The sequence below is a fragment of the Oryctolagus cuniculus genome, chromosome 15, assembly GCF_051225735.1.
Source record: "Oryctolagus cuniculus isolate XC-2025 breed Fujian yellow rabbit chromosome 15, ASM5122573v1, whole genome shotgun sequence".
NCBI classification, from domain to species: domain Eukaryota; kingdom Metazoa; phylum Chordata; class Mammalia; order Lagomorpha; family Leporidae; genus Oryctolagus; species Oryctolagus cuniculus.
In genome coordinates this window covers 65,755,211-65,781,971 of record NC_142881.1, presented here as the reverse complement: position 1 = coordinate 65,781,971, position 26,761 = coordinate 65,755,211, and the positions used below count along the sequence as shown (strand labels likewise).

The following is a 26,761-nucleotide window of genomic DNA, read 5'->3' as shown; positions in this document are numbered from 1 at the left end:
ATATCAGAATAATGTCTTCCTCTTTGACACTTGATTTTCCACAGTTCGAGTCACTTTTAAATTCTGGAATGTTTTAGGAAAAACAAGTTCACAAAAATAATTTTTAAGATTAAGGAGGGTCTGGGATTTTTAAGATTAAGAGTTATGCCGCCTGCACTGCTGGCATCCCATGTGGGCATGGGTTCAAGTTTCAGCTACTCCACTTCCGATCCCGCTACCTGCTAATGGCCTGGAAAAGGCGTGGAGGATGGCCCAACTCTTTTGGCCCATGCACCCAAGTGGGAGACCCAGATGAAGCTCCTGGCTTTGGCCTGGCCCAGACCTAGCTGTTGTGGCCATTTGAGGAATGAACCAGTGGATGGAAGACTCTCTCTTTCACTCTGATTTTCAGGTAAATAAATCTTTTCTTTTTTAAGACTTATTTATGTATTTGAAAGGCAGAGTTACACACAGAGAGAAGCAGAGGCAGAGGTCTTCCATCTGCTGCTTCACTCTCCAGTTGGCTGCAACAGCTGGAGCTGTGCTGATCCGAAGTCAGGAGCCAGGAGCTTCTTCCTGGTCTTCCACGCGGGTGCAAGGGCCTAAGGACTTGGGCCATCTTCAACTGCTTTCCTATGCCATAGCAGAGAGCTGGATCGGAAATGGAGCAGTCGGGTCTCGAACTGGCACCCATACAGGATGCTGGCACTGCAGGTGGCAGCTTTACTCGCTACGCCATAGAGCTGGCCTCGGTAAATAAATCTTGCGTCCCATAGCGCACCAGTTCCAGTCCCAGCTGCTCTACTTCTGATCCAGCTCTCTGCTATGGCCTAGGAAAGCAGTAGAGGATGGCCCAGGTCCCTGGGTAGGGAGCACAGAAGAGGCTCCTGGCTCTTGGCTTTGGATTGGCACAGCTTCAGCCATTGTGGCCATCTCTGAAATGGGCCAGCAGATGGAAGACCTCTCTCTCTCTCTCTGCCTCTGCCTCTCTGTGGTTCTGCCTTTCAAATAAATAAATAACTCTTAAAAGTATCCTTGAAAAGTTGTAAGATTTTAAACTCTGTTAAAAACATACACACTTAAAGCACATGCTCTCAGCAGATGACTGCATGTTCTTACAATGCCTCATCTGCTGTGAAAACAGTGTAATTAGATGTTTCCTATGTAAATCACTGGAAGCAAAAGCTGGGGTTTCTTGTTCCCAGTTTTAGAGCTCTGAGATTCTCTGGGGCAACTGAGATAGCCCATTCTAATACCAACACATGCAGCCGACCTGCACCCCACAGATGGACAGGGCAAGGCATATTTACAACATTGTCAACAGTGCCACTCACTGCAGGACCAGGCTTTGGGAGATAAGATGGCTGTAAGAGTGACTTTCCTTTCCATATTCTCTTTCTCAAGCTCTCTAAAATAGTGTGTGTGTGTGTGTGAGAGAGAGAGAGAGAGTGTGTGTGTGTGTGTGTGTGTGGCAAATGTCTGCTAGAAACCCAATCCTGGATCATGAGTTTTCCCAGCAAACACAAAATTACAGTAAGACTAAAGAAAGAAAAAAATGGGAACACAAAGGTCTTTAAATTTTGGAGGAGGCCAGCACTGTGACACGGTGGGTTAAGCTGCCGCCTGCAGTGCTGGCATCCCCTTGAGTGCTGGTTTGAGTCCAGGCTGTTCCACTTGTGATCCAGCTCCCTATTAATGCACCTTGGAAGGCAGTGGAGGATGGCCCAAGTGCTTGGGCCTCTGCACCCACATGGGAGACTCAGATGCAGTTCCACACTCCTGGCTTTGGCCTGGCCATTGCAGCTATTTTGGGAGTGAACCAGTGGATGGACAATCATCCCCCTGCAACCCCAACTGCCTTTCAAGTGAGAAAAACAAACAAACAAAAAACAAAAAAACAACAACAACAAACCTTCAAAAAATTTTATCAAAGTACATTTCAGAAGGGAATCTGCCAGTCTTCAAGATTACTTTCCAAAATCAAAGCAGAGCTCATCATCCAATCTCACTGATCCACTACTGAAGAAAATGGAGGCAAAAGAACTCTCTCTACTGGTCTTCTCTACTGGTTTATCTAGACAAACAATCCCACTCCACTGGTCTACTTTTTTTTTTCCCCACTTACCTTTCACTTATCTCCTGAACATTTTCAAACATAAGTTGAGGTAAAAAGCCTCTGGAATAATAAATGGTCAGGTCTAAGGGTTACTGCAGAGCCCATTTGCCGAGTACACAGGCTGTCTGAGTGTGAGGCTGGGATGGGCATCCAGTTAAGTGATTGATGGGTCTGTCGGTATGTCTGGTGTCATCTAAGTAGCCTTTAATCTTATAGAAATCTTAAAGTTCAAATTGGATGTTAGATGTTAGGAGAAAAACATGTCAAAAGACATCATTTACTACCCCATCAGCTAGTATGTGACACATGTCTCTACCTCTGGAATGAGCTGCTATTCAATCTGCTGTTAGAGTGACTTGTCTCATAACAGCAGTGGTTATAGTGAAGACTTCAGTAACAATATATTAATATTAGCACAGCTTCAACCACAATACACTAATACTATCCCCATGGCCCTTTATTTTGTGCATATCAGTGTTAATTAAGCCTTCAAAGGATTAGGATTGTTTAGTAATGTGTTCTACATGCTAGGCACTTTTTAGTTTGGTTGTACACAACCTTTCTAGTCTGAAAATTTAATGAGGAAAAAAGCTTTCAGAGTTTAAATTGGTAACTAGTATGCAACTGCTAACCCCAAGAACCACAAATTACGTAAAATAACAGGAACTCAAATAGTCATGTTAACAACTAAAGTTCATTTTTAAAAAATCAATTCAATATGCTACATCACAAGCAATCAATCAAATGACAATCATCATTTGCAAATCAAAGCACAACTCGGATACTCTAGGGGATATATACAACTAGGTGGAAGTGTGTGATTATGGACAAGTAGATTGGAGCAGATTGAAACTGTAAATTATGTTAACTGTCTCTTGTAATTACCCTGCTTCAGAACTGAAACAAACTTCCTGTATAATTTTGCCGGGGAATGGAGATCGTGATACAGAATTGCTTTTTGGTTGGTATTAACCCTTCAACAGCTATTTAATTACATGTGATAAGGTCAAAGAAAGTTTATCCTTAATTTATGAAAAATTGGCAGGGAGGTGTTTCAAAGTAAATCTGTTGAAAAGCTCCAGATTATTAATGAAATTTGGTGGTTTCCTCTTTAAGAAAGATTGATCTAAATTATTTGGTAAAATAAACAATGTTTAAAACAAATTCCTGGGCATCATTCATTTTTTCCTCTCTGAAAACATTCGCTGTGGTTTGCGAGTTTTTAACTGGATGCAACTGAAAAGCTGCAGGGGGAAAGCCTGTCAGAGTCCTCAGACACATCTTCTGCTTTGTAGGGGAAAATCTCATTAACTTCCCCAAATTCACAGGGAAAAGCTCCCACACCGGGCAAACCACTGGGCAGGACTTCTGATCCAGGAAAACAGAATCATCTTCTCCTTAAGAAGAAAGCCTGTCTCGCAACGAATCATCAACAGAACCCTGTTTCAGCACATTTTAAGGCATTTTAGACCTTTTCTTTCCCTTTCTTAAAAGCTAACATTTAACATCTTTTCTCTTTTTAAGCACTGTTCCTAATGCCTAAAATCTGCTGCAAATTTTAGAACTGCTAATACCTAGCGTGTTTTAGGAAGAGGGAGGACAATTTCCTGTTCATGCTTTCAGTGGCTGCCAGGACTACTTTCTCTCATTTTAAAAGTAGAAGAAAGGAAAAAACTGAAAATAAACAAAACACACAAAAAGGCCTAATCTGGTAGAACTTGTATCTCTTGGGTCTTACAGCTGCATATTTTTCTTTTCACTCCACCCTGGTCTGCACTGTCATTCTTTGTCCAAATCCTTCACATCATCACCATTCTGTTAACATAATACCTTTAATTATGTTTCTAAGAAAGAATGAAAAGAGAAGGAAATATCTATTTTAATCTATGGGATCCCCTTTAACCCTTTCCTTTCTTTAGAATTTATCGGGTCATAATCTGGGATCATTTGGCTTACAGAGTTTTTCAAGTCTGAATTTTGCTGATAGGACACTAGTAATACAGTTCAATGTGCTCTTTCCCCCTCTATATTACCGCCTGCAAAAGGAAGCTGGATCCAGAGGCCTAATATGACCGTAGTTTTTATAAAAGTATAATCTCTTTGATCAGGAGGTACATCATTTCTGGTTACCTCTCTTTTTGTAATGTTTGTAACTACTGATGTTTAAAGTCCATTCATGCACTGGGGAAAGACTGAAAATTGGTAATAATTTACTTAATATCATGTTATTAATTTCATTTGTTAGCCAGAATATATACAGAAAAAGAAGCTTCTTCTCATTTATTAATTGGTTACCTGGTGGTAAACTTCATATAGGAAAGGCAGGACAAAAGCTTTAGTTAATAGTTTTCAAGAGAGGTCGGTGTTATGGCACAGTAGGTAAAGCTGACTCCTGCAGCGCTGGCACCCACATGGGTGCCAGTTCAAGTTCCGGCTGCTCCACTTCTGATCCAGCTTTCTGCTTATAGCCTGGGAAAGCTGAGGAAGACGACCTAAATCCTTGGGTCCCTGTACCCACGTGGGAGACCCGGAAGAAGCTCCTGGTTTCGGATTGCTACAGTTCTGGCCATCTGGGTATGAATCAGTGGATGGGAAATCTCTTTCTCTCTCTGCCTCTGCCTCTCTGTAACTCTGCCTTTCAAACAAATAAATACATCTTTAAGAAAAAATAAATTAGGTTTAATGCAATTTGATGAGCTAAAAGAAAATATTAGAACTAAAGTCTTTAAAAAAGTAGTTTTCAAGAAAATGAACTGGCTCCCGTTATGCTCCAAATTAGTTTGTTTCCAACTATCATTACGAACTTGGGAGTTTAAACATTTTGTGAGTTTCAAACACCTGCAGCCATTATCTTTATTATTATATTTATTGCTGGTGGGAGCCTCTTCTAGTTGCTAGCTCAGTCCTTTAGACACGACCCAAGTAAGTCTTGCTTGACTGCTGCTAGTATGATAAGAAAGAAGAAGAAACACTATTTTCATACTCCCATTTGAAATGATGAACCCGATAACCTGCTTCGAACCAGCTTAAGTCACCACCTGGGCCCCTGCATCTGCCATATAGGAGTGGCAGTTTGAGTGCCAGCTAGCCCATTTCTTATCCATCTCCTTGTTAATGTGTCTGGGAAGCAGTTAACTTGTCTTACATTTTCTAGAGATTTCAGCAGCACTTTTTTGAGTCCATTCTGGTATGAAATTGTACTGGGTATCTTTTTTCTTTCTTTTTTAAGACTTTTTAACTCACTTATATGAGAGGAATAGACAGAGAGAAAGGTCTTCCACCTGCTGGTTCACTCCCCAAATGAGCAGATCCAAAGACAGGAGCCAGGGGATTCTTATGGGTCTCTCACGTGGGTGCAGGGGCCCAAGGACTTGGACCATCCTCTGCTGCTTTCCCAGGCATATTAGGTGAGAGCTGGATGAGAAATGGAGCAGCTGGGACTCGAACTGGTGCCCATAAAGGATGCTGGCCACAGTGCTGACCCTCACCCCACCAGGTTTCTCTTTAAATGTAGACAAATGGTTAAATGCCTAACTGAATTGCCTTTAACCCACTCAACTATTTTTCTTACAATGTTTGTTTATTTTCATCTACTTGACAAGCAGAATGACAGAGACAGAGGGAAAAGAGACAGAGAACTTTTATCTGCTAGCTCACTTCCCAAATGTATGCAACAGCCAGAATTGTTGAAGCCAGGAGCCCAGAACTCAATCAGCTATCCCCTCCCAGGATGCATCGATAGGGTACTGGACTAGAAGCAGAGGATCTGGGACTTGAACTGGCACTCTGATAGGCTATTTGGTGTCCGAAGTGGTGGCTTAATCCATTGTGTGCCCCAATAACCACCTTAGCCACTCAACTATTTTTGTGTACTAAAGAAACATCAATTTAAAACAACTGTGTTGAAAAAAGCCTCCTCTATGATGTTAACTGAAAGCAGGACTCAACATAAATAATTAAAGATCAGAAGTTTTTTTTTATTGTAAACATAAGAACACAGCATGAATATTAGAGTAAAAACATATTAACTACAATCCTATGGGTAGTGGAGTAAAAAAAAGTCCAAGTACTATTTTCCTAACAAAATTCTAAACAAGTCAAAGAAAATCTTTTGCTTCACCCAAAACAAACTGATATATATTTTTAAAACCCAAACAAAGAACTACCTTACAACCAGCTGACTTGTAAATGTGTTGTTTAGAAATGCTATAATGAGAGGCAGTTTAGCAAATTTTTATTTTAGAAGATTCTACATCAAACATAATGCTTCTACTACAAGCTTGATCCTGTTAAACAGCAGAAAAATGCTTTCCTTGTATACACCTTAAATGACAAAATGGCAAAGAGTTGGAAGCATTTTTTTGCTTGATATTACCAGATTTGTGTGTACTTCTCACAGCCAGGAAGCACAGAGCTACGATGGATCCTCTGTGTGTTGAGCCTTTGCTACCTGCAGGTAAGGAATAGATCATACACCCTTACATCCTCATCTCCTAGGCCACCCTGGCACAGTCTATGTACAACATGTTCACTAAAGGAAAGGAGGGAGGGAAAAATGAGTGAAAAACAAAGACCAAGAGGAGACTGGAGATTAAGCACTTGTATTGTTATACACACTGTGCTAGGCATGGTGTTCACGGCTTGGACTTCAGGAGTGAACAAGTCCCTGCCTTTACAGTGTGCTGTTCAGGTCCCATTTATTGATGGAGATTAGGTTATTTTCACACTGATGATCTGAATAGAATTTGTCTAGCAGTGACTTTTAGTGTCACTCAGTAATTAATGTTAAAAATCCAGACAAAAGATGTAGTCTTTAAAAAAAATCCACCTGCATGCCAAAACTCAAAAAAAATTCTGAGCTATGAAAGGCAAAACAGTAGCTTTCAGAAAAAAATGAGAGACTGTAGACCATATGTTTCATATTTACAATGTTTTCATTGAAGCAATGAATACAAACCATTCTATAAGAGCTATTTATTTGCTCTTATTTATGACAAGCTTAGTTTTAAAAAAAAGATACATAAATAAATCGTTAGCTGCACTGCCTCACGCAACTCATTTCAATGCCATTCAGTAATAGTCAACCTCTGAATAAATCGCTGAGAGTTCAATTTTCAACCTTGATGTTATCTTTAGCATATTAAAATATATCATACTTCAGGCCAATGTAATAAAGGAGTAATGGCAAAAGCTTTTAGTGTAGCATCTTATAATGAGAAAATAAAGAAAAACAGCCATTTCTTTATTATATTATAGATCAGAATCCTATTAAGATATTTGTTATACTGGATTACATGGGTCAAGACATGTATTCCCAAACCCAGCAAAAGCCCAAGGATACAGCTGACGATCCAGGACCATCCAGCAGGTGCTGGGACTGTGGTGGGGGAGGGGCCTCCATTTTACAAAAGACTTGAGCACCATTTCAAAAGCATAACTTAGTATTCTTCCACGATTGCCTTGACTGTGCGCACCCAGGGAGCACAGGTGCTGGAAAAGCTGAGCAAAGAGAGAAATGTTCTTGACAACTTCTTCTAAGTTGGAATTTTCCTTCCAAAATAAATGTGTCAAGAAATGAAGTCTCCGATAAGAGCAAAGTATGGGAAAGATTAAGTAGCTCATCAACCAACTGTGTGTGGATGTGAATCATGTCACAGGTCTCCCTTCTCTGCCTAGGGTTTACAGTGGATAACAACAATCTGTTTCTATTGCAACTTTAATGAAAACATCAGACCACAGAAGAAGGCAGGGCACACCTGACATCATTTGGAAGTAAGTAAATCAGTGCTGAGTATGTTCTAATAAACTAAAAATCTCCTTCCTAAAAACCACATATGCTAAGAGTCAGGACATTAGCAAAGTTCTTCCCATGGTAATTCATTTAGCACCTCTTCAACAAACAATAAGGATCTACAAAGGATCAGGCTCTCTTAGGGAGAACAAAATCTACACCGTCATGAAGCTTACTTCTGGAAAAGATATGGACAAAAAACAATAAATACGAAAAGACAAGCCGACAGGAAAGACAAGCCATGGCAGGTAAAGCCATGACCTGGGATGCTAGCATACCATATGGGTGCCACTTAGCATCCCAGCTGTTCCACTTCCAATCCAGCTCCCTGCTAATGGCCTGGGAAAAGCAAAAGATGACTCTGAGCTTCTGCTACCCGCGTGGGAAACCCGGATGAGGCTCCTGTCTTCACCTGGCCCAGCCATGGCCACTGTGGCCATCTTGGGAGTGAACCAGCAGATGGAAGATCTCTCTCTCCCTCTTTCTGTCTAACTTTGACTTTCAAATAAATATACGTATTCTTTTCTTTTTTTATTTGACAGATAGAGGTATAGACAGTGAGAGGGAGAGACAGAGAGAAAGGTCTTCCTTCTGTTGGTTCACTCCCCATATGGCTGCCATGGCCGGCACTGTGCCGATCTGAAGCCAGGAGCCAGGTGATTCTTCCTGGTCTCCCATGTGGGTGCAGGGGCCCAAGCACTTGGCCCATCCTCCACTGCCCTCCTGGGCCACAGCAGAGAGCTGGACTGGAAGAGGAGCAACTGGGACTAGAACCCGATGCCCATATGGGATGCCGGCGCCACAGGTGAAGGATTAACCAGTGAGTCAAGGCGCAGGCCGCAATAAACGTATTTTTAAAAGACTTGCATAACTTTTTTTTTTTTAAGAGAGATTTATGTATTTATTTGAAAGTCAGAGTTACATATAGAGAGAAGGAGAGGGAGAGAGAGAGAGAGAGAGAGGTTCTCCATTTGCTGGTTCACCCCAGTTGGCCACAACGGCTGGAGCTGAGCCAATCAGAAGCCAGGAGATTCTTTCAGGTCTTCCACACGGGTGCAGGGGCCCAAGGACTTGGGCCATCCTCCACCACCCTCCTAGGCCACAGCAGAGAGCTGGATTGGAAGTGAAGCAGCTGGGACCGGAACTGGCGCCCATATGGGATGCTGGCACTGCAGGAGATGGCACCACCTGCCATGCCACAGCTCCTCACGTAACTTTCTAAATGATTTTGTACTTGCTCAGCCTAGGGTGCCACTAAGAAGAGAGACATGGAGACAGAATGAGGTATAACTGGAGCAAGCTTTTAGCCTAGTTGTTAAGATGCCCAGGTCCCACAACATAGAACCTGGGTTTGAGATCCAGTTCTGGGCCCCGGACTCCAGTTTCCTGCCAGTGCAGATTCTGGGAGGAAGCAATGATGGCTCAAGTAATCAGGTTCCTGCCATCCACATGGGAGATCTGGACTGCGTTCCTAGGTTCCACCCCAGCCAAGCCCTGGCCATGGCAAGCATTTGAGGAGTTAACCAATGGATAAGACATCTCTCTGTCACTATTCTCTGCTTCTCAATCAAATAAACATTTCTTTAAAAAGAAACATAACCATTAAATACAAATGTATGAGTAAGTAAACACTATATATCAAATAAATAGTTTATTCATTCAATTGCTTAACTCCTCACAGGAAGTAAACATGCTTTCTATTATATTAACATATCCCTAAGAGTCACTGGCATGGTGCCTAAAAGTTAACTTAGATGCTTTGCTTGTGGGTGAAAAAAATGGAGAAAGTGAAAAATTTGTCCTGCAACCTACCTCTCAGAGATTTCACATCCCAAATGCTTGCTTCACAACCTCCACGCCATCAGATAGGAAAGAATGCATGTGGCTTCCCAGGATAAAGGAATGAGGCTTCCTGCAATAAGCAGACAAGCCCCAGAGTTTTGGCCACACTGAGACTTACAGAAACAATATCTCTGCTCAACTGTACTAATTCTCAGGCAGCCTGTTGAGATGTGCAAGTCCCAAACAGGACTGAAGACCTTGCTTGAGAAGTGTGCTGTTTCATCAAAGCCTATCGGGGCCAGGATGCGAGTGCTCGGAGGGATCTGTATGCCAGGATCTTACACTCCACTTGCCCTCTCAGAGAGGCTGGTGATGCCCACAGAGTTCTGGGTCCTTGGGGCTTACCCACTCCCAGATGGATGGCTTACCGGAACCCAGCCAACTCAATTCCTAAATGGACACACCTCCTTTCCAAGGAGACAGAAACACTGAAAAGCTTTTAAGTAGAAGCTCTTTTAAACAGAATAGTCTGGAAGCCAGACTGTTAAAACTGGTAGGTAGAACTACGATGAAATGTATTCCTGTGTTTAGACATCATCTAGTACACCACTGAAACCAGCAGTTAGCATCCAAGATACAAGGGAAGAAGTTTACTCTTTGAGAATGTGGACATGATTGGTCTCCTGACAGCACATCCTTCTAGGCAGATGAAATTCAAATTCTGCTTTTAGACCCAGGAGAGCAGGGAAGCAGAAAACCATGGAGAGGATGGTTTTCTCTTAATTCATGGTGCCTTCTCAGGAAATCATTCAATAGCTACCGAGATGCTAAAGGAAAGATGAGCCTGGGACTCTCCATGGACACAGGTGGCTATAATACATAAGGAGTAAGAGATTTCTGTCACTGGAACCAGAAAGGAGGAAAGGAAGGAAGGAAGGAAAATTACGCCAGTTAACACTCAGTGAGAAACAGACTAAGACACTAAAGATTGTACACGAGAGCATCTTTCCTTAAAAGTTTATTTTTATTTCCTATTTTTCTTAAATTGAGTTATATGTGTGCTCAGGGTTGGGGAATAGTGATGGAGAGTTTTTTTTTTTAACTTAAAAAAATTTACATAAAAGGAACAAATTTATATAAAAGGTTGACTATAAAACATTTATATAAAGAGAACAAGCAGAATTACATGGCTAACCATGCTTAAGACATGAACCAGCTCACAAGCCAGAGGCACGAAAGTTAGTCCCCTGCACCCATCTTCCAGAAGCATACAAAAATTACAGACTTGGTTTTAAAAATGAAGGACCCTCCTTTGAAGTATACACACCTCACAAAAAGCCAAGGTGAAACCCTCAACATGTTTAATATAACAGAAAATGCCAGCAAAGGGAGTTTCCTGAAGCCACTGCCTAATTCATTCAACACTCTTATTCCCATGGTTATACTCATGTTACATGAAGGACAATCCTGGAACACTCATGCTACTTTCATAGTAAATTAAGAAAGCCAAGACTTCAATTTTATTCTATAAATAAATTCTAACTTTAAAAATGCCTGATTATGGGGCCAGCGCTGTGGTGCAGCGGGTTAACGCCCTGGCCTGAAGCACTGGCATCCCCTCTGGGTGCTGGTTTGAGACCTGGCTGCTCTACTTCCCATCTGCCTCTCTGCTAATGGTCTGGGAAAGCAGGAAAAGATGGCCCAAGTCCTTGGGTCCCTGCACCCTCGTTGGAGACCCTGAAGAAGCTCCTGGCTTCGGATCAACACAGCTCAGGCCACTGTGGCCAACTGGGGAATGAACCATCACATGGAAGACCTCTCTCTCTCTCTGTAACTCTGACTTTTAAATAAATCTTTTTAAAAATGACAATAATCATCACCTGGGAACTGAAAGACTAAACCTGACTACAATTTCTCATTAAAAAAAAAAAGCCTGAATACACAGTTAACTGAATGTTCAGCCCTTGATGAAGTCCCCGCGTGAACACAAATCTCCGAAACTAGTCTGGGGACTTACGGACCCAACCGCCACCCACTCCTCGCAGTTTTAGTGACATCGCCCCTTGCCCCCATTTACTTAAAGGCTGAAGTGAAAGAGGAAAAGTTAAAATTTAAACTCTTTACAGTTCTAATTAGCAGGTTTAAGTGTTTCAGATGAGCAAAGAATGTTAAATTTCACTAAATGTTTTTTCTAAAAGTGTAATAAATGGACGGCGCCGCAGCTCACTAGGCTAATCCTCAACCTTGCGGCGCCTGCACACCGGGTTCTAGTCCCGGTCGGGGCGCCGGATTCTGTCCCGGTTGCCCCTCTTCCAGGCCGGCTCTCTGCTGTGGCCCGGGAGTGCAGTGGAGGATGGCCCAAGTCCTTGGGCCCTGCACCCCATGGGAGACCAGGATAAGTACCTGGCTCCTGCCTTCAGATAGGCGCGGTGTGCTGGCCTTTCTCTCTGTCCACTCTGCCTGTCAAAAAAAAAAAAAAGAAAAAGAAAAGAAAAAGAAATGCTGAAAACAGTTCATCTCTTTTAGCTTAAAAACAAAACCAGAGGCATAGCAGGTTAAGCCATGCTGCAAGGCCAGCATGCCACATAAGCACTGGTTCAAGTCCAGCTGCTCCACTTCTGATCCACCTCCCTGCTAATGAGCCTGGGAGAGCAGCAGCAGATGACCCAAGGACTTGGGGCCAGCACCCACGTGGGAAACCGGGATGGAGTTCCAGGGTCCTGGCTTTGGCCTATCTTGGTCTTGGCAGTTGCAGTCATTTGGGGAATGAATCAATATGCAGATGGAAGATCAATCTCTCTCTCTCTCTCTCTCTCTCTCTCTGTCTTTCCCTCCTCTACAACTCTGCCTTTCAAAAAGAAAAATGAGTAAATAAATCTTAAAAAAAAAAAAAAAAAAAACACCAAAAACAAAATCAGACTGATTTCTGTGCTCCCAGCCATTGAAGGTTGTGTTTTGTTTATTTGTTGTTTGTTTTAAATTTATTTATTTATCTGAGAGGCAGAGTTACAGATAGAGAGGGAGACACAGAGAGAGGGGTCTTCCATCCACTGGTTCACTCCCCAGATGGCCACAATGGCCAGAGCAAGGCCAATCTGAAGCTAAGAGTTAGCACTTCTTTCGGTTCTTCCACATGGGTACACTTGGGCCATCTTCCTCTGCTTTCCCAGGCCATTAGCAGGAAGCTAGATCAGAAGAGGAGCAGCTGGGATATGAACCACCAGCACCCATATGGTATGCCAGTGCTGCAGGTGGAGACTTATCCCACTATGCCACAGGGCTGGCCCCAAGAGTCGAGCTTTCTGACTCTACTTAAACCATAGCCCTCTGCAATATATCCATACCTCTTATGCTTTATACTGTTCTCTGAGGTACTGAACATTGGCTGGGGGATGTCTCTGTGCCGCAAAAGAGATGAGGCCTTTGTGGCGATTAAGTGAAGTGTGTAGTTCAGGTGACAGTGCTTGGCACACAGCAGGGCTCTGGAAGTATCTATCAGCTATGTTCATGATCTTTGCAGCTGTTGCTGTTGACATGCTGGCCTCTTTTAGTTTTCCTGACACCATTCTCTCCTGATTTTCTTCTGGCTCTCAGACCTGAGTCAATTTCCTTGATGAGCGCCTCATTTTCTATTAGCTTCTTAGGTGTTGGAAGCCAGAGATCTGCATCCTCAGCCCTGTTTCCCTACACACTCTCCTCTGGTTGTCCTCACTCCTACCTATGGTTTTAACCATCACTGCATGCCCTTGACTCTTCGTTAGTCCCTCTCATGCAGTTCCCCGCTGAGCTCTGAACTCCATGGATGTCCAAATACACGGTGAAGGCAACAGGAACAAAGCTGCACTCACTCCCTTCGTTCATTAACCAGTGTTTACTGAGCTCCACTCAGCGCCAGGCAGGGTTCTACCTGCTGTACAGCAAACAGGAAAAGACATGCCTCGTTTTCATTCATCCTCATCACTGCTGTGCTAGATCAGGCCTTCAACAGCTCCTGTTTTTTAAGATTATTTTCTTCTCACATCTTTCAGGGCTCGAAATAGTGGATGGGAGCTCTCTCTGTCTCTGCCTCTCAAATAAATATTTTTTTTTTTATTTTTTTGACAGGCAGAGTGGACAGTGAGAGAGAGAGACAGAGAGAAAGGTCTTCCTTTGCCGTTGGTTCACCCTCCAATGGCCGCCGTGGCTGGCGCGCTGCGGCCGGCGCACCGCGCTGTTCCGATGGCAGGAGCCAGGAGCCAGGTGCTTTTCCTGGTCTCCCATGGGGTGCAGGGCCCAAGCACCTGGGCCATCCTCCACTGCACTCCCTGGCCACAGCAGAGGGCTGGCCTGGAAGAGGGGCAACCGGGACAGAATCCGGCGCCCCGACCGGGACTAGAACCCGGTGTGCCGGCGCCGCAAGGTGGAGGATTAGCCTAGTGAGCTGCGGCGCCGGCCCTCAAATAAATATTTTTAAAAAGCCATTTATGGATCACAAGCATGCTCCTATTTTACTAAAAATCCTTCAGAATTAATTCTTAATGGCTAATAATATTCCTGGATGTACCATTATTTTCTCAGGGGAATGGTTCTCTCTTACCTCTAAATTATCAAGGCTATATCAGTTTTGTTCTTACGGCAAGTAATGACACTCAGAGGGACAAATGCACCAAATTATTAATTCTTTGAGTGATGGACTGTGAGAAATTACATTTTACTAGTTTATCTTTGCACCTCCAACTTTCTATGATGAATTTACATTGTTATAACTAGGGGAGGAACACAAAGAAGGAAACCCAATATTTAAAAAATAATATTGTGAAAAAAGTTTCTATATTAAGAATGAAATTAATGCAAGACAGACAATTGAAATGCTGGTATCATCAGAATAAATTTCTTTAAAAAATAACTGGTAAGACATTTTTGATACATACCACCAAAGTTCTAGAAAATGTTAAACTTGTTCCAGTGCCCTTTGTGCCAATTTTTTAGATGTGGGTACATTTTAAAGTTTTTACTGTTTGATAAGCAACAAATTGTGATTTTGGTTACTTAAATTTGTATTTGTAAAGTACTAGCACTTTTATTCAATTGAGTTAGTCATTTGAGCTTGGGTTCAAATTGCAGCTGTGAGTTTCTCTGTGTGACTGTGCCTCTGTTTCGTCACCCAGGGATGGGTTAGCACACACCTCACCTGTGATTGCGAGGAGTCAATGAAGCAACACTCGCAGCGCTCTCGGCAAAGTGGCACGCACTGGTCACTCAGGCAGTGCCGGCAACACTGTCGCCACCAGTGATTTTCCTCTTCTGTCCATCCTGTGCTCAGAGCCTCTGTCCATTTTTCTATTAAGAGTTTGTTTCAATGCAGTCAAATCTTTCTTTTATTATTTGTTCATAAAAATATTAAACAGACGCTCAGCCCTCTGCCTCTCTGCTGAGTCGCCTGCCTGGTCTGGCCAGGCGTAATCTCTGCACTCAACTATGTAACCTCGCTCCTTCCCCCACCCCACCCCCCCGCCCCGAGTCCGAGCGACTGGGCACTCTCTCTTAGGTCCTGTCTGGAGAGGTGCCCATCCGTTCTTACGGATGTCCCTTCCCTAATAAACTTTGCTACTTTTACCTCCCACTAACAAAAAAAAAAAAAAAATTTAAACAGATATCGAACCTCTGCCTAGCATCTCTGTTGTTGTACTTCCCACTGAAACAAGCTTTACATTTTTAGATGGTCAATCCACCTGCATATTCTTTCATCATTTCTTCTATCACTTTGATGCCTAGGATGTCCTTGACTATCCAAAGATCAGACAGAGAATTACAACTTATCTTCTCACTTGTTAATGCCTTTGTGTGATTTTTGTTTTAAGATTTATTTTATTTGAAAGGCAGAATTACAGAGAAGCAGAGGAAGAGGGAGAGAGGGAGGTCTTCCATCCGATGGTTCACTTACCAAATGGCCACAACAGAAGAAGCTAAGCTGGGCTGGTCCAAAGCCAGGAGCCAGGAGCTTCTTCTGGGTCTCCCACACGGGTGCAGGGGCCCCAGCTCTGGGGGCATCTTCTACTGCTTTCTCAGGCCATAGCAGAGAGCTGGATCAGAAGTGAAACTGCCAGGACTCGGAGGGATGCCCATATGGGATGCCAGCACTGCAGGCAATGGCTTTACCTGCTACAGCACAGTGCCAGCCCCTCGTGTTTGTTTTTTAATCATCTAAGTCTTCAAGCTGCCTACAGTTTCTTGTCTAGTTACTCAAATGCCTACCATGGTTCTTCACACAGTTATGCTTTGGAGTATACCAATTCCCTCAGCCTGGAATGCTTTAATTAACTTCTTGTGAGCTCTTAATGCATACCGTGCAGTCTATCCAACAGTTGTTGAATTTCCAGTAATTCTGACTACCCAGCAATAGCTATATGTCTTCTTCACTATCATCAGTGAAGTCTAGTACAGTTTACACTGGGCACCACGATTCACCAAGGTTGAATTAAAGTGACTTCCTTCAAAAATGAAGGAAGTGATTCTTGTCATTCTCCCATTTGTATGTATGCATTTACGTATATGAGTGATGACGCCAACCTCACTCACCACCACCTGGCACAATGTTCTCCTAGCTACGCTCCACCAACTGGTTTTCCTTGGGCCTCTCCTGGGTCAGAACTGAGGATAGGTTTTGCACGCCACTCACCAAGCAGGGTTCTGGCTCAGCAGGCCTGAGTAAAAGATAGCTCATTTTCTGCTCACTCATCACCCAGCCAAGCAAAGTCCTAAACAGTTGAAATTATGTAAAGCATACTATAATTGCTACATAAGTATAGTGTATCAGCCAAAATATGCCTAAGATTACTTACTTCAGCACTTTTAAAATTACAAAATATTTCAAATAACCTACATGCCCATACAAAGGAAAGCATGTGAATAAACTATGGACATCCACATGTTGAAGAGAAAAGCAGCTGCAAACGAGAGTAAGAAATCTCTGTGGAGTGATTTCTAAGATATACAGTTAAATGGGGGAACAATAAGAACAAAATATTACCTAAAGCATGCTACTTTTTGTGTAAGCAAGGAAGAAAAACTAGAAAAATACATCTACTTGCTCATTTGTGCAAAAATAAGTACAAGAAGAACAAACAGAAACAGTGAGATCAGCAACCTGCGGGAAGGCTCAGGGAATGGGGATGAACGGAGCGGAGCATCAATGCCTTTCGTGTAGCTGAAACACTGAAAGCAGATAATGCTTCTCTGCGTATAGCCTTTAATATAGTTCCACCTTTAAAAACTCATATTAATGTTTCACATTCTAATTTGGAAAAGATAAAAAATCAAAATGGAAAACAAACAAGCCTAACTGTATTTCAATGACTAATATAACTACACCGAAGAGAAAAAAACTACAGAGAACTAACTCAAGTGACATGGAAACACAGTACTTTGACTATACTCGGTACAGCAACACAACTATACACAAAGACTGACCTCTAGTTAACGAGGTTAGTTTTTCTCAGCGGTTTGAGTTAGCAATTCTGAAATTACTTAAAGTGTAGTCTGGGGCAGAGCACATACATAAATATAATGTGGAAAATGGAAGCCAGCGTTCCACTCTCAGAAAGGGGAGCTATACAGGTATACAGAAATATTCATTCTTTCTTAGCTCTGTCCTCAGAGAGGGCCCTGAAGCAATGACACCCTGGTGATAATCAGCACACCAAGTACCCAGATTTTAGTTTCCAACCATTGTTCTGCAGTGTAAGGAACCAAGGCTCTGAGGGGAAACGGAGGTAGAAAAAAATAAGATGAACCTGGAACACCACATACTAGAAAGTAAGGAATTGCTCAGTAGGTGGGAACATGTCAAGAGGGTACAAGTACCAGTTTGAAGAAGCTCTCATCACATAAATATGAATCCAATTATGTCTAGGGGACCAGCGATGGTAGCAACAAGTTATAATCCACAGAATAATTAAAACCTGAGAGTCCATAACTATAAAATAAAAATAAAAGATTAAATATAGGTAGAAGAGATGGCTTCCTTTAACAAATGCCAATTATTAAGACAAACAGTGGAATTAAAATTACCATTTGGTAACTACTATATTAAAAATTACTTTAGACAAGAATCATAAATAAATGCTAAAAACTAGTAGGTAAAATCTGTATGAGAAACAGCACATTTATATAATCCCAAGTATCTTCTCACCAAACTTTTGCAGATAACAAAGGGAAAAATGGTAATTTTAAAGTGAAGGAACCTGGCAAGTACTACTTTAACCCAGTAATGGAGCAAATATGTTATTGTGCGAACCTCATAAGATGCAGTCAGGAGGACACAACATCACTTTTGTGATATTCCTGCCAAAAAATATAACATCCAGGCTGGCACTGTGGTGCAGTGGGCAAAGCAGCTGCCTGCAGTGCTGGCATCCCATATGGGCACTGGTTTGAGTCCTGGATGCTCCACTTCCAATCCAGCTTTCAATTATGGCCTGGGAAAGCAGTAGAAGATGGCCCAAGTCCTTGGGCCCCTGCACCCACGTGGGAGACCCGGAAGAATTTCCTGGCCCCTGCCTTCGGATTGGCGCAGCTCTGACCGTTGCGGCCATCTGGGCAGTGAACCAGAGGATGGAAGACCTCTAATCTCTCTGCCCTGTCTCTCTGTAACTCTGCCTTTCAAAATAAATAAATAAATTTTTAAAAAAGGTATCATCCAAGTACAATCATGAGCAAACATCAGATAAGCCTAAACTGAGGTACACTATACAAACTAAGTGGACTATACGCTTAAAAAATGTCTAAGTAATGAAAACCAAAACATAGCAAGACTACACACTATTTCAGATAAAAGGAGATACAATAACCAAGTATGACAAGCAATCCTGACTGGATTCTGAACTTCACCCCCTAGAAAGGACATTAGTGAAAAACGCAAAATCTGGAATTTGAGTAAGGTGTACAGGCTAGATTACAGTGCTGAATCATTATTAATATCTTGATTTTGATAATCTCTAATGTAGTTATGCATCAGAGCATCTTTGCTCATAGAAAACATACTATTAATATTTAGGGATAAAGATACAAGGGCTGGCACTGTGGCATAGCGGGTAAAGCCACTGACTGCAGTGCCAGCATCCCATATGGGTGCCAGTTAGAGTCCCAGCTGCTCTATTCTGATCAAGCTCTCTGCTATAGTCTGGGAAGGCAGTGGAAGATGGCCCAAGTCTTCGGGCCCTTGCACCCACATGGGAGACCTAGAAGAAGCTCCTGACTCTTGGCTTCAGACTGGCATAGCTCTAGCCACTGCAGCCATTTGGGGAGTGAATCAGTAGATGGAAGACCTCTCTTTCTCTCTGCCTCTGCCTGTCTGTAACTCTTGCTTTCAAATAAATAAATAAATCTTAAAAAAAAAAAAAAAGATACACACATTGTCCACTTAGTCTCAAATGACTGAGAAAAAAAATGATCAAAGAATAATAAAGCAGAAAGCATATCATACGCAATAACATATTAACTTGTGGATAGTCTGCATAAAGAACTTGTGGGAATTCTTGGCATTATTTTTTGAAGCTTTTCTCTAAGATTGAAATTATTTTGAAATTAATGAAAAAATAGTGAGATGGATAAAGCATTGCTGGGTAGCTTTGGCAACAGGAGCAGGTTGGGGCTTGGGAGGGGAACACTCTGGCATACGGTGCAGTCCCCTGGCAGCCTGTCAGTGCCCTGGGAGGAAGAACAGCTAACTGCCTTGCCTGAGGGAGTTGCTGAAGCAGGAATTGCTAAAGTTTTATTATAAGGGGCCTTCTTTGAGGTTTTTCAGATGTCTGCTGGGGACAGAGAGTAGGATGAGTAGAATGTGTGTGTGTGTGTGTGTACAAAGGTGGGAGGATTTCAACATTTTCTGATAAAGACAAGGAGTCTGGGAATCCAGGAAAAAGGAATGTGTTGTCAACTTTGGCTTATGACAGTCATTGCCTCCCCCACCTACTTGTTTGGTGCAGCTTTACAAAACCCAAGAAATGGTTTAACAGCAAGCCAGGTGTTGATGCTCTTTAGTCATTGTGGCCAAGTTCTGCAAATGATTCCTGAACAAACTGTCCCAGGAAGCCAGAGACAAACACCTCGTGGGTGATCCCTAGTGAACAATGTCCAAACTGCTGCAAAGTACTGCATGACAGTGCTCCCTGCTGCTGTCTCATTTCAACTCGCTAAAACAGTTATTATCATAGACAAAAATCAAGATTTTCTTGATTTACAAGTTTATTTGACTAACTGAATATTAACCCACCGACCAAATGACCCCAGGTTCAGGCACAAATAGAAATAAAATAAATCTAATTATGGAAAGATCCCTTAAAATATCAGAGCAGATTTTGGAAACCCTACAACCCTAGTTGTGTTTCTTGTTCTGAGCTCTGAATTATGAGGCCAAACATGTTTATGAGAGATTTTGGAATTCATCCCTCCACTCAGAAAAACACTAGATCCAAATGGTTCTGGAAAGATATTTACCCACCATTATTTTAAGTAACTCCTAAGAGGGAGATGCCATTAATTTTTTTTTTTTTGGCCATCCTCTTTCGACTTTACTCAAATCTTTCAGCACAGTCCTTCAGCCACTTCAGTGTAGGGTCAACGCCAAGAGTATAGGAAAGGAAATCTGAAACCACATCCTCAGCACCACGTTGCCTCATTCTACCCTGAAGGGTGGCCTTCCTCCTGTTGGTCCAAACCCATCCAGAAAAGAGTCTATCGTGTTTAAAGTTCATGTGTGAAAATACATGGTAGACAGTTTTCACTAAAATAGTTAAAGTATGGATGCAGCATTTGAAGAGAATGTCTTTGTTACCTGGATTTTCTCTTATTTGGAAGCCCTTAGTGCCGGATCATGCTGTACCGATATGTGACTATTCACAGCCAGAATTTTACTGGTAATTACCAGTCTCTTTTTAATTTTAGTTAGAAAATTATCATGGGCAGCAATCACATCACTTTGGAGATTCAATTCATATTAAAAAAAAATCTAATGCAGATTTCTGGGAGAACTGTCACACTGGGAACAAAGAAGAAGGTATACAAGTTTATGGTAGGTTGGAGTATGACACTTAACTGATAATGACTACAAAAGGATAGAGTCTAAGTGTGATACCAGAGATTAGGGAGCCCAGAAGGGGATGAGATAAAATTCCAGGATGCAGAATCACAAACAAGAGGTTTGACCAGGCTGCTAACAACGACTAGGATTTTGAACAGAGAAGCAGGCAAAGGAAGGAGAGGTCATTTCAAGGAAGGGAATGCATTATCAAAGAATGAAGGTCAAGTAGCATATTTAGAATACAAGAGGAAAAGAAGATTAGTAGATGAGGAAGCCTGAAAGACAGGCTGGAACTAGTACTGGAAGATCTGGACTACTTAGTCAAGAAGCGAGCCTTATTCTATAGGCATACAGATAGAATCACAAGTTCAAAGTGAAAATAACAGTTACGCATACCACAGATTATCTTATTTATGAACAACTTAATGAATGGTGGCCACAAAAAACACCAGCCTAAGACAACTAGTTTTGCCCTCAGAGTTGATTACAGCTAGGACTCGCTAAATAAAAATGATGAACTCCTGGTAAGGTAGCCTTCCTTGGAATATCTAGGTCAGGAAAGAATAGGTAAGACTAGTGTAATGATTTATTAACAACTGGAAATGTTACCTAAAAATAATTTTAAGAACTTTAAAAAGAATCATAACTTTCAATGCAAACAAATTACATGAATAACTGCTATACTGGTTATTTTATATTCAGATGTAAGTATTTTAATACCTACTAATAAAGATTTATATTCAACATATTTTATCACCATTTTCTGTGAGCAAAGTTACACTGTGGTTTCTGCATTTGATGTACCTTCTGAATAATTAGACAAGCTACAGTCTGGTAATCAAAAAGCATGGTGTTTCTTGTGACAAATTTTTACATGACTAGACATGATTATTATTATGAGAAATCTGGCCTTCATGTTAACAGTCTTCTAAATCATTTCTTAAAATACAGTGTTAAAACTCCATGTATATATCCAATATAATATAAATGAGAAGAAAAAAATACCATTCTTTAAAATAGATTATCCTATACACACTGTTAACATATTATCCCAGTTTTAATTGAGGAGGCTCAGAATACAAGTGTATATAAAACAAGTATTTCTTGGAAAACCTCTAGATACAAACACTAATAATTTCCATACCAGGCAAGAGAATTTAACAAAACAAGATAAGACTTATTTCTACTAGTGAGGCACAGGAAAGGCTCACTAAAAGAATTGTTTTTGAAATGGATATAGCCCTTCCCTGTTCCATACTGTACAAGATAATAGGTAAAATTTTAGAAAGCTGAAAATCCTTTTAAATAACACTTCCTTTAGCTTTAATCGCGAATAATTGCCTCTTTTTGTGCTAATGAGCATGAGCAACAGAGAATGGAATGTAATTCTGCCAGTTCATTCAGGGTAATGGCTTTGCGAGCTACTGAGACTTCTCAGATCCCCAGTCTCAATTTCCTAGAGTACAATAACTGAGCAGCAGTAAATTTTTCACTTGAGGAAGATTTTGTAATCTATGTAAATATAAATAGAAAACCCATTATCTATTGATAAAACAACAAAGTAGGTTAAATAAAGTTTTATGTGTTACTGCTTCCTGTAACAGCCATCGGCTCCCTGGATCATGAAAGTAAATAAAGCGCTTCACTTACTGAAATCAATGAGAAACCGTCCAAATCCTTGCCTTTGGTGCTGGGGCATGATCATTATGCAGGAGACATTATACTTCTGCTGGCAAAGCTTTTCCTGAGGGAAGGAGAAACAGATCAAGTATGTCAGAGCTCTGCTGAAGTGGGCAATTCCCCGCACCTGCCACTGTCCTTGTAACAAAACAGTCCACTAAGGTGAGCCAATGGGTTAGGTTAGGATCAAGCAAAATAACCCTACTGTGTTAACCAAACTAGCAACTAACAACAAACCATCCATTCCAGAAATGCCTCTCAATATGTCTTTATTCCTAAGTCAGTACTGTAAAATATGAAGAACCCAATGAAACACAAACAAAAGGAAAGAAAATAAAGGCAGTGAGAAAGAAATGCTTTCCTTGTTCAAACAATGTGGGAGATTGAGAAAATAACATCCAGAGAGTTACCCCGTGTTGTAAGTAAGGGTTTATCGGACTAACTTTGCTAAACAATAATTTACAACTCTGCAGCAGCCATCTGGATTCTGCCTTTGAGCCAATGCCCCAGTGAAACTAAAATAGTACACACATGGGTACCTGTGCACAAATAGGGTTCTGCTGCAGTGAAAGGTAGAGAACTAACCTGCATTTCAAACTAGGAAAACAAAACAAACAAAAAATTTGACAACAAGAAGAAAACTCAAAGGCTCCAAACAAAAGTGAGACCTAAATATTATCAACAGTCTGAAACCAAGAGGAAGACAGGGTAAAGTACACTATGCAAGAGTTCTGATAGTTAAAGAAGAATTTGCAGTTTTCATGGGATATGGCATCAGAGCAGCAATATTTTATTCAGAGTACAAAGAAGCTGCCAAAACCTACACAAAAAAGATCTGGAAAAGGCTTTTGAGGTAGTGAAGACTCTAGCCAAATATAAACCACAAATGAGATTGACCACAAATGGTACCAACCACATCAAAGAATTACTTTAGAACACCCAGATCTTTAATGAACCTATTTGAAAGATCACAGGAAATGGTTGTGGAAAAAACCCTACAGGGCAGAATTAAAGATTTCTTTGTGAAAAAGATGAGTTCTCAACTTTTGCACATTTGTAGTTGTCTGTGAAGCCTCTACAAAATGAGGAAGAAGCAATAATGGGTGTGAGCTTTCCTAAGATGGTGTTGTCCATCACTAAAGTTCATGCAGGTGGCAAAGGTTCAAAATGGTCTACTTTGCAAAATTAAGACAAATGAGTCACTCCATCTAAAAAGAGATGTACTCTGGGTTAAAAGGATTTATCCTAGATGCCATTCCTTTCTTTGTCAAGAACTATTCCCACCTTCAGGAGTTTTTCTGAGACCCAAAACTGCTGATTCCCCACCACCCCACTTAACACATGTTACTGTGGCTAAATTCTAAACTATGGTTGAAGTAAGTGCTTCTTCTATCCTTCCTGTTTAGAAACTCACATGCATGTAATGGTCTGCATGAAACCCTCCAAGAGCACCCTGGCCATCCTCTGGCTATTCTTGAATGACCTTTCTAATCACTCCCAGGATTTGGTTTACTATAACCCCACAGGACCAAAGATGTCCACATTCCATTTAAAACATCAGAATAGGGCTTAATTTGCATTTGGTCTTTTAAAATGACTAATTTTTTTGTTTTGCTATATTGCCAAAGAAAATAAGAGTTGCAGAACACTAAGAAATGACACTAGGTGCTGGCATATTACAGAAGAAACTCCGACGAAATGAGAAAAGCTGAATTGTTTTCAGTAAAATGTTGGCAACCTGGGAGGAAGAGACGTGGAGCTTAAAACTTCAGAAGTCACCATCACCTGTACATATATATGGCTACTTCTCAAAAGGCCAAAGATGCAGGAATAGGACAGGCACAACACAAGGTAGTCAGGCACCATTAAGCCCTACATTTAAACTCATGTATATGTAAAAGAAACACGATTTTTTAACAGAAAAGGCAGTTATGCCCACTAACTTTTAAATCTATATATATATATATATATAAATTAACTTACTTCATTTTCACTGTAAAGTTTTATTAAATAAGTGGAAGAAAACATTGAGGCATTTTTCCATGACTGGTGTTATTTATTTTTGCTTCAGGTCTCTGGGATGATTCTTAAATTTAACAACACTTTGCAAAATACCTATAGTAATTCAGCTATCTTGCAATCCTCAATGAAAATGGTACTTCTATAAAGCATTCCGTTCACAATAAATGACAATAGTTGAATTAAAATTCACTTATCACCTCACATGAAACAATATACCATAAAATACAGGGTTTGGGTTAATTTACCTTCTGCTTTAAAATCTTATAATTACTGTCACTGTTTATATACCATCTATAAATTTAACTATTTCCTTAGTTACCTAAGAAAAAGTAAGGTCATTACCTGGTAAATATTTTCAAACAAAGTTTTCCTTTATTGCATATGAGTATTTTTTTTCTTCACAGCAACCTTTGAGCAGAAGAATGCGACAGAACTGCTACGAACCAGTGAAAAAGACAAACTATATCATCTTATCATGTCAGGATCTTCCCTATGCTAACAACTGCAGAGGTGCATGGGCTTCTAAAGGTTAGGTTGTTTTAGAAGTTAAAACAACAGCACAGAGCCGGCGCCGTGGCTTACTTGGCTAATCCTCCGCCTGTGGTGCCCGCACCCCAGGTTCTAGCCCCGGTTGCTCCTCTTCCAGTCCAGCTCTCTGCAGTGGCCTGGGAGGGCAGCAGAGGGTGGCCCAAGTGCTAGGGTCCCTGCACCCGCAAGGGAGACTGGAAGGAAGCACCCGGCTCCTGGCTTTGGATCGGTGCAGCGCCGCCCATAGTGGCCATTAAGGGAGTGAACCAACGGAAGGAAGACCTTTCTCTCTATCTCTCTCTCACTATCTAACTCTGCCTGGCAAAACAAAACAAAACAAAACAAAACACCAATAGCACAGAGATTAAGAGATGAAAGGATAACAACAGTCAATATATTAGCTTTACTGTGCAACTGCCAATGTTCTAGCTCACTGAGATATTGCTGATACTGGGAAGACACCAAAGAGAAAGAATTATCTACTAAATCCTACATTACACTGAAACCTTCATGTTGACACCACTTGGGAAGAATAGGGAAATAAGATTAAGAAAAATCAAAGAGGCTACGTGGTCGCAAGGCAGCAATCATAGTATTTTGGGGATGCTGGCAGTCAAGAGGTGCTTTACACACTTCCTAGGCACCATGTTTCTGTTTCTGTCTTTTTAAATAAGCTCTGAACATGAACACAAGCTTTTCAGAAACATATGCCACTTATTCAAATTATAGTCATAGAAAAAAACCCTGTTCAAAAAACTGGGCTCTACCAAAAACATTTTGAAAAAGAAAATGAAGGTCATGCTGGCTCTTGTTTTACCTTAGAGAAGTATCCAACCAGATGACAGCCTTTTTCATCATTTTTTGTAAGGACATAAAAAAGGAATGGCTCGACATCATAATACAACGTTTTGTGGTCCAGGAAGAGCTTGGCTAACAAGCAAAGGTTTTGGCAATAAATTTTGCTCATATTCCCATCAACCTAGCAAAAAGAAGCAGACAACATTATTTAACATAAAAATAGCACTCAATAACATTGTTTCTTCTATACAGCATTTCATAAAGTATTTAATTTTATTTCCAAATCCTAAACTGAGAGATTAAAACACTCCATTAAACAAGTACAGAGTTGACCAAAAAAAGCTGCCACCAGGCAAATCAGAATTCCACTTTTCTCTTAAATCAGAGTGAACGAATAAATTTAAGGTAGGTTATAATTCTCTGTAAGCCATGTACAGAAAGAATAATCATTAGCAACAGAATAATTTTTATTTGTAATTTATTACAAGTTAAAAACTAGCTGTTCATCTTTCTGACTGTGTCAAGCTCTTTTGGCAAGCTTGAAGGAAGAGGGTAGTATTGCTGATAATATGTGAATTCTCACTACAGGTTAGGCACGTGGCTTCTCAACCTGGATATTCTCTACTTTTCAAACTGGGTAATTTATTGTAGGGACTGTGCTGTGCATTATTCCAAAAAAGATTATCAGGGATGTCTTCCTTATTGGAATCAAGTATTTCTTGGTTAGAGTTTTGCCTTTGCAAAGAAATCAAAATACCTCTCCAGATAGTTAAGCTTTATTTTGTTTTCTAAGAGAATTCAAATAAAAATAAAATAAATGAGCTGCACTATTCTGATTCCCCTGAAGTGTGGATTAGCAAAAGAGACTTCCATTTTGGCTTTACCCCAAGCATTTTAAATATAACTGGAAAAGATGAAATTTCTGTGTTGCGAATATGTACAGAGAAGAGTGAGATGAGTTTCAGCCTACAATAACTACCATGATGACAATCTACTGCTCTTCAAA

General features: G+C 41.0%; 1 protein-coding gene and 1 long non-coding RNA gene across 19 annotated transcripts in view; one reads left to right on the top strand and one right to left on the bottom strand.

Moving 5' to 3' along the window:
- KAT6B (lysine acetyltransferase 6B) overlaps positions 1 to 26,761 on the bottom strand; it is a 229,521-nt gene that overhangs the window by 23,898 nt on the left and 178,862 nt on the right. For all 18 annotated transcript variants that reach the window (XM_089313499.1, XM_089313500.1, XM_051823152.3 and 15 more), the window contains exons 12-13: positions 25,775 to 25,936; positions 22,378 to 22,471 (exon numbers count right to left, since the gene is read on the bottom strand). In XM_089313499.1, the coding sequence (XP_089169625.1) occupies positions 22,378 to 22,471; positions 25,775 to 25,936 (256 nt within the window). The remainder of the gene's footprint in view (positions 1 to 22,377; positions 22,472 to 25,774; positions 25,937 to 26,761) is intronic.
- LOC149122028 (uncharacterized) lies at positions 941 to 25,935 on the top strand. The gene is made up of 3 exons (XR_016220976.1): positions 941 to 6,551; positions 7,772 to 7,867; positions 24,834 to 25,935. It is a non-coding gene; the product is annotated as an uncharacterized LOC149122028 (long non-coding RNA).